This window comes from Macaca mulatta, chromosome 7, assembly GCF_049350105.2.
Source record: "Macaca mulatta isolate MMU2019108-1 chromosome 7, T2T-MMU8v2.0, whole genome shotgun sequence".
Lineage (NCBI taxonomy): Eukaryota > Metazoa > Chordata > Mammalia > Primates > Cercopithecidae > Macaca > Macaca mulatta.
Window position 1 is genome coordinate 167,474,524 of NC_133412.1, and position 14,924 is coordinate 167,489,447.

Consider the following 14,924-nt stretch of genomic DNA (forward strand, 5'->3'; position numbering starts at 1 on the left):
TTTCATTCTCCTTTCTTTATTCCCAGGCAAAAGCTGCTTTCTGCCACTATAGTTCAGTTTGTATTTTCTGTGATTTTCTATAAGTGAAAACATACAGTAGTATTAATTTTTTTTGTATGGCTTCTTTCATTCAGTGTAATTGTTTTGAAGTTTATCCATGATTTTCTTCATTTCTTTTTATTGCTATATGGATATATCACTGTATGGATATATCATAATTTGATTATCCACTTATTAGTGAACATCTGAATTGTTTTTATCTATTACAAACAAAGCTGTTATAAATATTTACATTAAAGTGTTTATGTGAACATATGCTTTTATTTCCCTTGGATAAATGTCTAAATATGGAATGTCTGGGTTGTTTGGTAGGTGTATGTGTAACCTTTAAAGAAATTGTCAAACTTTTCCAAAATGATTGTATTATATTTATATTCTGTCAGTAGTATGTGAAAGTGCCATTACTCCTCATCCTTGCCCACATTTGGCATGTTCAGTCCTTATAATTTTATATCAGTGAATGTGTAGTAATATCTCATTGTGGTTGTAACGTAATTTTACCTAATGATTAAAATTTTGTTGAGCATTTTAAGATGTATTTATTTGCCATTTTTATATTTTCTTTGGTGAGGTGTTCAAATCTTTTGTCCGCTTTTTATTGGATGTTCTTACTCTTGTAGTTAAGAATTCTCTATATATTCTAGATACAAGTCATTTGCTAAATATTTGTTTCGCAGGTATTTTATGCCAGTCTATGGCTTACATATTCATTTTTGTAACAGTGCCTTTGAAAAACAAACATTTGTAATTGTGATGAAGTTTATTTGGTTGAGTTTTAAATTTTTTATACTTTACCTTTTGTGTTCTCTTCAAGAAATCTTGTCAAATCCAAGGCCACTAAGATTTTCTGCTGTTTTCTTCTAGAAGTTTTACATTATTGGCTCTTATAGTCAGGCCTGTGATTCATTTTGAGTTAACTTCTGTTTATTGTTTCAGGATGAGGAGAGACTCATTGTGTTTGTAAATGGCTATTTAATTGTTCTGCCACAACTTGTCGAAAAGATTATCATCTCCTCATTGATTTGTCGTTTCACCTTTTTAAAAAGTCAATTGCGCATTTATGTTTGGGTCTATTTCTGGACTTTCTGTTCTTTTCCATTGATTATATGCCAATATTGCACTATCTTGTCTATTATAGCTCTATGATAGGTTTTAAAGTCTAACCTGCTAGTACTAGCCCTACAACTTTGTTTTTGTCAGATTTGTTTTAGCTATTCTATATCCTTTGCATTTCCATGCAGATTTTAGAATAAGCTTGTTCATTTCTGCAGAAAGCCTACTAGGATTTAGAAGGGGATCATATTGAATCTGTCTTCAATTTGTGAGATTTACGTCTTAACAATATTGAGTATTTGATCCTTGAATATATTTCTCTCTTCTTTATTTCTCTCAGCATGTTCTGTAATTTTTGGTCTACACGTCTTGCACATCTTTTGTCAAGTGTTCCAATTATATTTCATATTGAAACAGGAAAAGTTCCTCAGCCTCCCTCGCAGGGCGTGCAGTAGGGGAGTGGCTCGCTTTTTTGGTGCCCCACTGCTCAAACCTCTAGGGGGAGCATGCCCAGGGGCAGGTTGTGGGACTCTGACCCCATGGCAGTATCTGGAGGTGAATGTTTAGAGCTCCCGAAGCCCCAATAGGCATGTGTTACAGGGTGCTCTTTTAGTTTTGCAGTCGTAGGCGGCTTGTGTTAGTCAGCTCAATTAGACCCTTGCCTTATCGCAAGGACAGAGGGCTTTCTGTATCTCAGGGTTTCTTGCCTTGGTATACTGGAAGAATCGGATCACACGTGGACTTGGAGAATGAGCGCAAGGTATATTGAGAGGAAGTAGCCCTCAGCAGATGGGAGAGCCAGAAGAGCGAAGGAGTAGAAAGGTGATTTTCCCCTGGAGTCGGGCTGCTTAGCAGCCCGGGCTCTCCTCTGACGGCCCCAGCCAAACTGCCTCATGCCGCCGGTTCATGGCTTGCCGACCTGCGGGGCCTGTTGGTGTGCTCTTATGCAGATGCGTTCCTCTTGACGGCCTCTCAACGTCCAGCCACTTGGGTGTTCCTCCACTGGTGTGTTCCTCTCCACATCCAGCCACTTGCGTCTCTGCCTGCTAGGGTCTTGGGGCTTTTATAAGCACAGGTTGGGGGTGTGGTGGGCCAGGGTGGTCTTGGGAAATGGCAGCATTTGGACGTGAAGGCAGGAGCTCCTGTCCTCACCTAGGTCTGCGGGCACAGGCCCGGGGGTGGTACCCTAGACAGGGAACGCACCCATCCCTTGCCAGCACTTCCCTGCACCCCTTCCCATATCAATATTGTTATGCTAATGTAAATTAGATTACCTTTTAAATTATAATTTATATCTTTTACATTGTATGGAAAATATAATATATAAAAGTAGAGATACTTTTATATATTGACCTTGTGTTCTGCATACCGCTAGACTCACTTATTCTACTAGCCATTTTGTAGATTATTTGGGATTTTCACCATAGACAACTATGTTGTTTGTGAGTAAAAACAATTAAACGTCTTCCTTTCTAATCTGTAAGTCCTGTGTTTCTCTTTCTTGCCTTATTGCACTGGTTCAGAGCTCCAACAGAGTGTTGGATGGTGATAATGGTCTAGTTTCAATAGAATTGGTATCAATTCTTTGAATGTCTGATAGAATTCAGCTGTGAATCTGTCTGGTCCTGGATTTCTCTTTGTTGGCAGTTTTTAAATTACAATTTCAATCTTGCTGCTTGTTCTTGGTCTGTTCAGAGTTTCTGTTTTTTCCTGGTTTAATCTAGGAGGGTTGTATACTTCCAGGAATGTATCCATCTCCTCTAGGTTTTCTAGTTTGTGTGCATAAAGGTGTTCGTAGTAGCCTTGAATGATCTTTTGTATTTCTGTGGTATTGGTTATGATGTCTCCCATTTCATTTCTAATTGAGTTTATTTGCATCTTCTCTCTTCTTGGTTAATCTCACTAGTGGTCTATCAGTTTTGTTTATCTTTTCAAAGAACCAGCTTTTTATTTCATTTATCTCTTGTATTTTTTTGTTTCCATTTCATTTAGTCTTGTTCTGATCTTTGTTACTTCTTTTCTTCTGCTGGGTTTGGGTTTGGTTTGTTGTTTCTCTAGTTCCTTGAGGTGTGACCTTAGCTTGTCTATTTGTGCTCTTTCAGACTTTTTGATGTAGACATTTAATGCTATGAACTTTTCTGTTAGCACCGCTTTTGCTCTACCCAGTGGTTTTGATAAGTTTTGTCACTATTATTCAGTTGAAATAATTTTTAAATTTCCATCTTGATTTCATTGTTGACTCAACGATCATTCAGGAACAGATTATTAACTTTCCATGTATTTGCATGGTTTTCAGTGTTCCTTTTGGAGTTGATTTCCAATTTTATTCCACTGTGGTCTGAGAGAGTACTTGATATAATTTTGATTTTCTTAAATTTATTGAGACTTGTTTTGTGGCCTATCATATGGTCTTTCTTGGAGAATGTTGCTTGTGCTGATGAATAGAATGTGTATTCTTCAGTTGTTGGTTAGAATGTTCTGTAGATATCTGTTAAGTTCATTTGTTCTAGGGTATAGTTTAAGTCCATTGTTTCCGTGTTGACTTTCTGTTCTTGATGACCTTTCTAGTGCTGTCAGTGGAGTATTGAAGTCCCCCACTATTATTGTGTTGCTGTCTTAGGTCTAGCAGTAATTGTTTTATAAATTTTGGAGCTCCAGTGTTAGGTGTATATATATTCAGGATTGTGATATTTTCCTGTTGGACAAGTCCTTTTATAATTATATAATGTCCCTCTTCGTCTTTTTAAGCTGCTGTTGCTTTAAAGTTTTTTTTTTTTTTTTTTCTGATGTAAGAATAGCTACTCCTGCTCACTTTTGGTGACCATTTGGAATATCTTTTTCTACCCCTTTACCTTAAGGTTATGTGAGTCCTTATGTGTTAGGTGATTCTCTTGAAGACAGCAGCTGGTTGGTGAATTCTTATTCATTCTGTGATTCTGTACCTACTAGGTATCTACCCAGAGGAAAAAGAAGTCATTATATGAAAAAGATGCTTGCACATGGATGTTTATAGCAGCACAATTTGCAGTTGCTAATATGGAACCAGCCCAAATGCCCATCAGTCAACGAGTAAAGAAAATGTGGTGTGTGTGTATGTGTATTTTTTATGTGTGTGTGTGTGTGTGTGTGTGTGTGTGTATCTCACTCACCATAAAAAGTAGCAAAATATTGGCATTTGCAGCAACCTTGATGGAGCTGGAGATTATTATTCTAAGTGAAGTAACTGAGGAATGGAAAACCAAACATCATATGTTCTCACTTATAAGTGGGAGCTAAGCTGTGAGGATGCAAAGGCATAAGAATGATACATTGGACTTTGGGGACTCTGGGGAAAGGGTGGGAGGGGTGTGAGGAGTAAAAGACTACAAACTGGGTACAGTGTACACTGCTGGGTGATGGGTGCACCAAAATCTCAGAAATCACCACTGAAGAACTTACTTATGTAACCAACACCACATGTTCCCCCAAAACCTATAGAAATAAAAAAGTGCTTAGATACGAATCTAAGAAAATGTGTGTAAGATCTGTATGTTAAAAATTATGTAAAACTGAATAAACTATTCAAAGATCTAAATAAACAAAGATAAATATTGTGTTTATGGATTAAAATAAGGAAGTGGTAATGGTCAACATCCCTGCCTTGTTCCTGACTTGGGGGAAAGCATTCATTCTTTCACCATTAAGTATGATGCTGGCTCTAAGTTTGTCATAGGTATTCTTTATCTGGTTGAAGAAGTTCCCTTCTATTTGTAGTTTGCTGATAGTTTTAAATCATGAGTAGATACTGTATTTCTCAGATTTCCACATGTAGTGTGGTATCCAGGTGCTTTTTGAAAATTCTGTTACACTGACTGCTTTCAAAAATTAACCTTTTCGGCCAGGCGTGGTGGCTCATGCCTGTAATCCCAGCGCTTTGGGAGGCCGGGGCGGGTGGATCATGAGGTCAAGAGATCGAGACCATCCTGGCCAGCATGATGAAACCCCATCTCTACTAAAAAAAAAAAAAATACAAAAATTAGCCAGGCGTGGTGGTGCGTGCCTGTAATCCCAGCTACTCAGGAGGCTGAGGTAGGAGAATAGCTTAAACCAGGGAGTCGGGGGTTGCAGTAAGCCAAGATCGTGCCACTACACTCCAGCCTGATGACAGAGCCAGACTCTGTCTCAAAAAACAAAACAAAACAAAAAACAAAAAACACCTTTATATTTTGAGAAAACTTTAGATTCACATACAGTTGTAAGAAATAATACAGAAATATCCATGTTCTCTTTACCCAGTTTCCCCCTATAATAACATCTTGAAAAACTATAGTACAGTATTACAACCAGGATGTTGACATTGATAAAATCAGGATGCATAAGATTTCCATCATCAATGGATCTCTCATATTACACTTGTGTGGTCACACCTATTTCCCTCCTGCTCCTGTATCCCTCCTTAGCCCCTGGAATTCGCTAATCTGTTCTCTATTTGTATAACTTCGTCATTTCAAGAATGCTGTATAAGTGGAATCATACAGTATGTAACCTTTTGGGATTGAATTTTTTTTTCACTTAGCTTAATTTCTGGAGATTCTTCCAGGTGGTTACACATATCAATAGTTTTTTTTTCCTTGTTATTGCTGAGTAGCATTCCACAGTATGGTGTAGGTGTACTACAGTTCGTTTATCCATTTCTTCACTGAAGGACATATCATTGTTTTCATATCTTTTTTGTTGTTTTTGTTGTTCAAATAAAGGTGTTATAAACATTCATCCACAAGTTTTTATGTGAACAGAAATTTTTATTTCTTTGGGATAAATTCCCCAGAGTACAATTGCTGTCTTGTATGGTGTTACATATTTAATATTTTAAGAAACTTCCAAACTGTTTTCCAGAGTGGCTATACCGGCTTACATTCCTAGCAGCAATGAATCATCCAGTTTTTTTGCTTTTGGTGGTGTTTTTAAAATTTTAGCCATTCTGATAAATGTGTAGTGATAGTTCATTGTCCTTTTACTTTGTGTTTGCCTGATGGTTAATGAATTAAGCATCTTTTAGTGGGCTTATTTGCAATCTCTATATCATCCTCAGTAAAATGTTCCCTCCTGTCTTTTACCCATTTTTGAATTGGATTGTGTATTTTATTACTATTGAGTTTTGAGAGTTCTTTATGTGGTCTCAACACTAGTCCTTTTTCAAACATTCATTTGCAAATATTTTCTTCCAGTCTGTGGCTTGTCTTTTCATCCTTTTACAGGGTCTTTCACAATACAAAAGTTTTAAATTTTGATGAAGTCTAACTTCCCTTTCTTGTGGATCATGCTTTTACTGCCAAGTTTAAGAATTCTTTGTCTAGCCCTAGATCTAGAAGCTATTTGCCCGTGTTTTTCCTGGCAGCTCTATTGTTATACGTTTCACACTTGATCTTAGTGAAAAGGCTGAGAAGTGATTAGTTTTATGGTTTAGGTGTAAGTCTGTGATTCATTTTGAGTTAGTGTGAGACATAGGTTGTGTCAGTTTTGTGTTTTTTTTTTTAAATTTTAAACACCTGTGGATATCTAGTTGCTTCAGTGCCATTTGATGAAAAGGCTATCTTTTGTCTACTGGATTGTCTTTGCACTGTTGCCAAAAATCAGTTGGGCATATGTGTGGGGTCTATTTCTGGGTTCTGCCTTCAGTTCTGTTGATCTATGTCTCTCTCCCTCCACCAATACTGTGTAGTCTTGGTTACTATAGCTTACTATAATAAGTCTTAACAGTGGGTGGACACAGTTCCTCCTACTTCGTTCTTCTTTTTCAAAGTTGTTTCAGCTATGCTTATTCCTTTGGTTTTTCATATAAATTTAGAAAAAATATAATCTGTGTCTCCCAAAATCTTGTTTGTATTTCGATAGGAATTGTGTTAAAGCTGTATACCACTTTGGGGAGAATCGCCATATTTACCATGCTGAATTTCCCAGTGTGTGCCTCTCTAATTGCTTAGATATCCTTTGATTTCTTTCAGCATTGTGTATTTTCAACCTACAACTTCTGTACATATTTTGTTAGTTTTTTGGAGTGATTATAAATTATATTGAATTTGTAATTTCAGTGTTCATGTGTTGACTTTTGTCAAATGTTTTTTCTGAATTGATATGATCATGTGATATTTTTCTTCTTTAGCCTGTTAATATGATGGAGTATATTGATTTTTAATATTGAACCAGCCTTGCATCCCTGCAATAAACTTCATTTGATCATGGTATATAATTCTTGCTAAAATTTTATTAAATATTTTTGCATCTATATTTATGAGGTATACTGCTTTGTAGTTTTTCTTTATGAAGTGATTTAGGAAGTGCCACCTCCTCTTCTCTTTTCTGGAAGAGATTGTGTAGAATAGTGTTAATTTTTCATTAAATGTTTGGTAGTATTCTCCACTGAAACCATCTGGGCTTGGACATTTTTTTAGGACTTTGAAAATATTAATTCAATTTCCCTAATAGTTGTAGGAACATTCAGATTATCTCTTTCATATTGGATAAGTTGTTACTATTTATGTTTTTCAACAAATTGGTCCATTTTGTCTAAGTTTTCAAATTTATATGTATAGAAGTATTCACAGCATTCATTTATTGTCCTTTTGATTTCTGCAGTCTGTAGAGATACCTACTGTTTCAATTCTGATGTTGGTAATTTTTGTCTTCTCTTGTTCTTTTGTCATTCTTGCTAAGGTTGATTTTTATTGATCTTTAAAACAACTAGGTCTTTGTTTCCTTCTTTTTCTTTATTTTTTCTGTTTTTATTATTGATTTTATCTCTTTGTTTCTTCTGCTTGTGTATTGTGATTATTTTGTTCTAGGTTCTTGAAGTGGAAAGTTAGATTATTGATGTGAGATGTTCCGTTTTTTTCTGATGGTTACATTTCCCTCTTTGAATATGTTAGCTGTATCTCACAAATGTTAATTTTTTATTTTCATTCAGTTCAGTGTATTTTTTGATTTCCCGTGAGACCTTTCTCTTTGATTCATGGGAATATATAGAAGTTTGTTTAGTTTCCAAGAGTTGGGAGATTTTTCTGTTACCTTTCTTTTACCAACTTCTAGTTTGATTCCATTGTGGTTAGAGAAAATTCTGTATTATTTAAATTTTCAAAAATTTGTTGAAGTTTGTTTTATGGTCCATCTTGATATATGTTCTTTGGGCACTTGAATGGAATGTATATTCTGCTATTGTTGGATAGAGTGTTCTATAAATGTCTACTAAATCTTGGTTGATGGTATTCTTGAGTTCTTCTATATCTTTGCTGATTCTCTGTGTAGTTCTGTCAGTTGTTGAGAGATGGGTTCTGAAATCTCCAGCTGCACCTGTGTATTTGTCTATTTTTCTTTTCAGTCTTATCAGTTTTTGTATCACATATTTTGCAGCTCAGTTTGTTGTATACACATTTAGGATTGCTATTTCTTGGTGGATTCATCTCTTTTATCATTTTATAGTGTCCCTGTCTGTCTCTGGTGATTTTCTCTTCTCTGAGATTTACTTTACTTGATATTCATATAGCCACTCCTGCTTTCTTTTGATTCACATTTCTATGATATATTATTTTCCATTCTTTATTTTCAACCACTGATACTGTTTTCAACCACTGATACTGTTTTTTTGAAGTGAGTTTCTTGTAGACAGTATATAGTCGAATCATTTTTAAAAGCCACTCTGCCAATTCTTGTCTTAAACTGATATTTTTAGACCACTTATATTTAATGTAATTGTTGATATTTTAAGGCTAAAGTGTATCATTTTATTTTTTATTTGTTCTTTTTTTGCTTCTGTTTTCTTTTTCTTGCCTTCCTATGAAAAGTTTTGTTTTCACCTCTGTGAGATATTAGAGATTATACCCTTTTTTACCTTAATTGCAAATTAGTGAATAAAATTCATGGAACATTCAATATTTAATATTCCTGACATCTGTTCATCTAGTTAGCCATCTATTCATTCAAGCTTTCAAGAGATATTTATTGAACCTCTACCCTGGGCCAGGCATTGCCATTTTCTTTTTCTTTCAGATTATTCTCTTTCAGTTCTTTAGTAGTGTAGTATATTTATTTCCTCTGGTTGTTGTAACAAGTTATCACAAACCAGGTAGCTTAAAAATAATAGAATTTTATTCTGTCACAGTTCTAGAGAACAGAAGTCTGAAGTCAAGATGTCAGCAGGGATCTAGAGGAGAATCCATTATTGCCTATTCCAGCTTTTGGTGGTTGTCACCATTCCCTGACTTGTGGCTGTATTGCTCAAATTTCTGCATCTGTGGTCAAACGGCCATCTGTTATGTTTTATTCTGTGAGTTTCGCTTTTAAGGACACTTGCTATTGGATTTAGGGCCTAGCTAGTTTGGATAACCCAGGATAATCTCTTTATCTCAAGAGCCCTTTAAAAATAAAGACAATAATCACAGGTTCTAGGATTAAGATGTAGACATACCTTTTAGGGGGCCACCATTCAGTTCACTACTAGTAGTGTTTTTCTGTGCAACCTTAATTTCTCTTTTTTTGACCCTCTCTCCATTTGGCGTGGATTCTCTATTTCACACCCTTCACTATTCCTTCTGAATTTTGTCTAGTAAAGGATTCTCCTAGAGGGTGATGAGAACAGTGGAATGATTACGATGTCCTGTATTTCTAGCTTACCATATTGCAACAGAAAAAGCCTTTCTTCATGGCAGGGCAGCCTCATTTAGAATTAGAATATGTTTCTTTTTAATAGAACTTACTCTGAAGCAAAAATATATTACTTAAAAAAACTATGTAAAATGTATTAAAGTCTTATGTACATATAACTACAAATCCATTTGAAGAGATAAGTAAAATAATTCTAATCAATAAGTAAATATTATGGAATCAGCAATCAATATTTAAATTGGTGTCAGTTAAGAATAGGTGGGATTTCCCTCTGAGGTGATGCCATGTTTGTTGGCATCTTTTTGATAGATATCTATCCATCCACATATATATATGGATATTTCAAGTATTTTCAAAACTTAGGCCACTTTGGTTATATTTGAAAACAGTTTTTTTGCTGTTTGTGGAAATGATTTTTTTGGAAGAATCTGAACATTTTTTTCAAGGTATTTAGGCCACTAGAGTATTGCTGAGATTATTTTGATAACTCCTTAATGAATGTCAATTTAAAAAGGAATTATGTAAATACACCCTGCTGATCTTTAAGAGTATTGAGTGTATCTTTAAGAAGTTTCTGGCATGGAGTCAAATCTAGTTTTACAAGTGATTTCACTGTACCAAGAGAAAGTTGTATGATTTTGCTGTAGTTGATTTTATTGCTTTCCCTGTTGTTATGATTATTAATGTTTACCGTAATAAAATGTTACCGTTTATACATTTTTATAAAGCATGGCAAACTGACAGGTCACAGGAAAAAATGAGGTAGAATTAAAAAATACATATTTAGTAATAGTCTCAAAACTTTTAGGCTTAAGACATATTAAAACAATAAGATAATCTTGTTTCAGCACAGGCATCATTAATATCTTCATGTATTTGTGATAAGATTTGCTTAATGAAATTTCAGTTTTGGTTTTAGTTTTATATCTAAATGATGTATTTCTGGCTTAAAACTTAGAAGTCTGAGTGCTTATCATTCAAAGCAGTCATTTTTCCAATTAGTCCATACTTTTTATAACTGTGCAGAGGAATTCAGCTTATAATTATACATTTTAAATTTGTGTTTTCTTTGTAAGTGCTGGTCAAGATGTCCAAGGAACAAGTGTGATTGCAAATCTCCCGTTTTTGATGCGACAGAATCCCACTGAGACGCTTCGGAGAGTGTTGCCAAAAGTCAGAGTAAGTTGGTATGAAATAAGATTGGAGTTTCCCATTTTTCCCAGTAGCATGTTGTCATTGTTGAAAGAGGATTTTGGAGCTTTGATGGTTGATCTTTTGCACCTTGAGTGGAGGAAGTGTTATTATATACATTTTGAATTATAATGAAAATATTTAGGGAAATTAGCTGATGGAAATGGAGAAATTCAGATCTTAAGTTGTAAAATTTCTTTAGTCATTTTCTCAGTAGAGACATTTTACTAAAGGTAGTTTTTAGTAGCTCAAAAACACCTCCTAATTATTCTTAAAAAAAGTATTTAATATTCTGTTGGCTTAAATCTATATTAATAGTATTCATATAACATTGATAATGTAATTGAGCTGATACTCCTAATAATTGACCCTATGATGACCTCCGAAGAATCATCAGATAAAGTGAATTATAGCCATCACAATTTTAGATGTGTATGTAATTTATTGCTTCATAAATTTCTTCAGAATTAGTTTTTCTGCTATGAACAAAAATGTTTGATCTACTATTACATTCTTTCTATTTAATATTTATTGATTATTAATATAAAATTAAATAATTTCAACTATTAAATATTTACTAATTATTTATTTGTACTTATATGCAAAGTGCTTTTCTTTATAAGAACTTGAATGAACAAAACAGACACCAGTGTATGTGTCCTCCAAGAATTTGCCTACTAATGGGGTCAGTGAGGTTACATACTACTGAGGATTATGTTTGCTAATAGAGGTTGGTAGATTTTGCTTTTTTTTTTATTTGGATATAGCTCTTCTCATAATTTTTAATTTATGTGTTTAAAATACTGAAGTTATTATTGAGTCCTTGAGTTTTATTTTTAGGCATGTGTATTATGGTTCTAGTTACTGTGATTTAGATCAGGGACATACCATGTTATTTTCATGAGATGCCCACCTATGCAGGCACTATGAACGTTTTGACCGATTACAATGGTGAATTAAGATGATATTTATTTTGGCATTGCATGTGATTCAAAAATAAATCAAGCTTTTTCATATCTGTTTTTCCCAGAATCATGCCATAATTTCAAAGGAATTAGGTCCACACAGACCAGGTTTATTTTTACATTCAATTTCTGTGATACTAACTGACCTACACTTGTCAGCAGGACACCTGGAAGTGCCAGTTAAACAATAGCAGAAAGGAACAGGTATTTAGGTCCTCTTGGCTACAGAGTTAATGTAAGTAAGCAAATTAGATTTATAGCTAAGAATATTGCATGCTGCACACTCTGCGTTGAGCAGGTGAAATCTGGTCCACAGAGAGCATATTAGATGTCCAAAGTTTCACGATGCAAGAATAAAAGATGAAAGAGAGCAGTGAACTTTAGACATCTCTAAATTACTTTGCAAAAATCCTTTTGTTGAGTTCACAATAAAGGAAATTAAGTAACAGCTCCCCCAAAACCTTAATTTCATGGGGGTGTATAAATAATATAGTACACTCATATGTATAGCATATTTATACAAAGAATCAAATGTATCTTCTGAAACTATAAGGTATGCCTGAGTTATAGAAGATATAGTTTTAGTAAGCTTTAAAAGTAATGGAAATTAATCCATAATACAGAGTATATTAACTAATAAATGAATACAAAGGTAGTATATACTAATGAATATGTACTAAGGAAACCTTTATTTATAACTGAATGATTTCACTCATTTATTTTACTAATCAACATGCAACCATTTATTTAGGACCATCGTCTTGCCCTGTACTCTGTTTAAAAGAGATACCAAAAAGGTAGAAGAGTCCAGATTAGATTGTATATTAGGAAGGTCTAGTGACCATGGGAAACAATGAGAGAACAAGTATGGTAGAGTATTGTGTGCTTCTGACTTGATGTAAAAATGCTGAAGAATAAGGCAAATGAGAAGGGCTTTATGGGGGTAACTCCAATAATAATGACTTTTATTGATAGTTTAATATATAATGTAGACAGCCAAACATTTGATCACCCCCATTTCAAATGATAAAATCTGTGTTTCTGTGCATATTATTTTAAATTCATTGTATTCAGATTTTGTTGTGACTTATTGGTACTCCTGGTTAGCACCTCTGTCAATTCCACCTCACTTCTGTGAGTGTTTACTTTCCAGTGATGAAATGCTGACAAAATATTGGGTAACTGCTTTGTTTACTTTTGCTTGGCCATGATTTCTCAATTTTTTTTAAAAAAAGTGATCTTGAGCATTTAGTAATAATGGCATTGTCATTCATTCATAAATATTTACTGAGTCCTTTTATAAGGCAGGCACTGTTCTAAGCACTGGGAAAACAGAAGTGAACAAAAGATAGGGAACTTGCCCTCAAGGAGGCTACAGTCTAGATGGAGAAACAGACATTAGACAAGCAAATCCCTCCCCACCCAAGAAAGGTATAATGGTCATTTGTGATAAGCAGTCTGAGTGTACAGAACACAAGTTGATGAGATAAAGTAATAAAGTAACGAGGGCACCTGCTGTGCATTGGGATGGCAAGGGATGCCTTTTTGAGGGGCAGAAAACTGAAGGGATGGAAAGAAGCGCCATTTGAGAGTCAGGATCAAGTAGTTGAGGTAGAGAGAGCAGTAAATAGCCCTAAGGTGAAAGAGCTGGTTGGGACTGAGGTAGAGACAGGTGTGTTTTGGACCCAGTGAATGGGGTGGGGTGTGATTGAGAAGAGGTTAGAGAAATGGTTGATGACGGAGCATTCAAGTGTTGGTTTTCATTCTTAGGACAGTGAAAAGTCCTTGAAGGCTTTAAAGCAGGCAGTGACTTAATTGTGTTTCTATTTCACAGTGATCATTTTGGTTATTGTATGGAGAATAGATTGCAGTAGGATAGTTAGGAAGCTTCAGTACTGGGCCTCATAGCTAGTATAAGGACAACTAATTAAGACAGTAGAGAGCAGTGGACATATCTGAGATAACATGGGTTAAGGTAGAATGACCAGAACTTTATAATGGATTGGGTTTGTGAAGTGAGAGATGACTTCCAGATTTCTGGCTTGACCATGCATATGGTTCTGCTGGTTTTCAGTTATAGTTGATTGTTGAATTCATAAGGAAAATAATTTGTGTACTTGATAATACTAGTCTTTTATGAATAATTTACTTTTAGATAATTTAAAGAAATGAACAATAAATATTTTATGCATTAAGTTAATTAATACCAAGATGTTTACCACGTTTATAACAGTAGTGTGTGCAGCTTTTAGAGTTCACTTTTACCTTGTCTTTACTTTTAAGAATATCAGATAAAGTAATGGAGATTTTGCTGGCCTTATGTATTATAAACTTTCATCAGTGATATTTTTGTTTTATTGCATTTGCATTTTGTTCTTATGATAATGGATTAACTGAAAAGTGATTTAAAAAATAGGTTGCTATTTTCACTGTTTTAGAGATAAAGGAATTTAATGTTTAAAAATAAAATGTCAGAAACAGAGTTGGTGTTACAATTGAGCCAATCCATCAGATTGAGGTTGATGTCTAGAATAACTAACAAAAGAAGAAAAATAGAAAGTAAGAAAAATAGAATTAAGCCAATCCATAGTATTTCCCCAGTTTATTTTCTAAATTGTGTGCAAAGTGGGCAATGAATGGTAGTGCAGTTAGGCCACTCATCTCAAGATTGAATTTAGCTAGGAATTTAGAAAGTAAATGTTTGACCTCCAATTTAAATTTCCTAAATGTGGAGACATTTTAAAATATAGTTATTACCATATATTCACGTTACATAATTTAATCCTAGGGTATCTGTTAAAGAATTGTTTTTGTGTGGTTTTATTAAGTTTTAATTCTTTTTCCACAGTATATTAAATTGAAATCTTAGATGTTTGTTAGAACTCAATATTTGATTTGAACTTCTCGTTATCTAGAAGTGAAAGAACTTGATTGGCAAGATAAATATCCAAAATATTATACCATGGTCTTTTATAAAATTCAGAATAATAGTGATATAATTACACCACATAACAAAGG

General features: G+C 34.4%; 1 protein-coding gene across 3 annotated transcripts in view; it reads left to right on the top strand.

Annotated features, from left to right (window-relative positions):
- The window catches only part of PPP4R4 (protein phosphatase 4 regulatory subunit 4), a 106,596-nt gene that overhangs the window by 23,811 nt on the left and 67,861 nt on the right, over positions 1 to 14,924 (top strand). For all 3 annotated transcript variants that reach the window (XM_015144418.3, XM_028851782.2, XM_015144422.3), the window contains exon 3: positions 10,827 to 10,929. In XM_015144418.3, the coding sequence (XP_014999904.1) occupies positions 10,827 to 10,929 (103 nt within the window). The remainder of the gene's footprint in view (positions 1 to 10,826; positions 10,930 to 14,924) is intronic.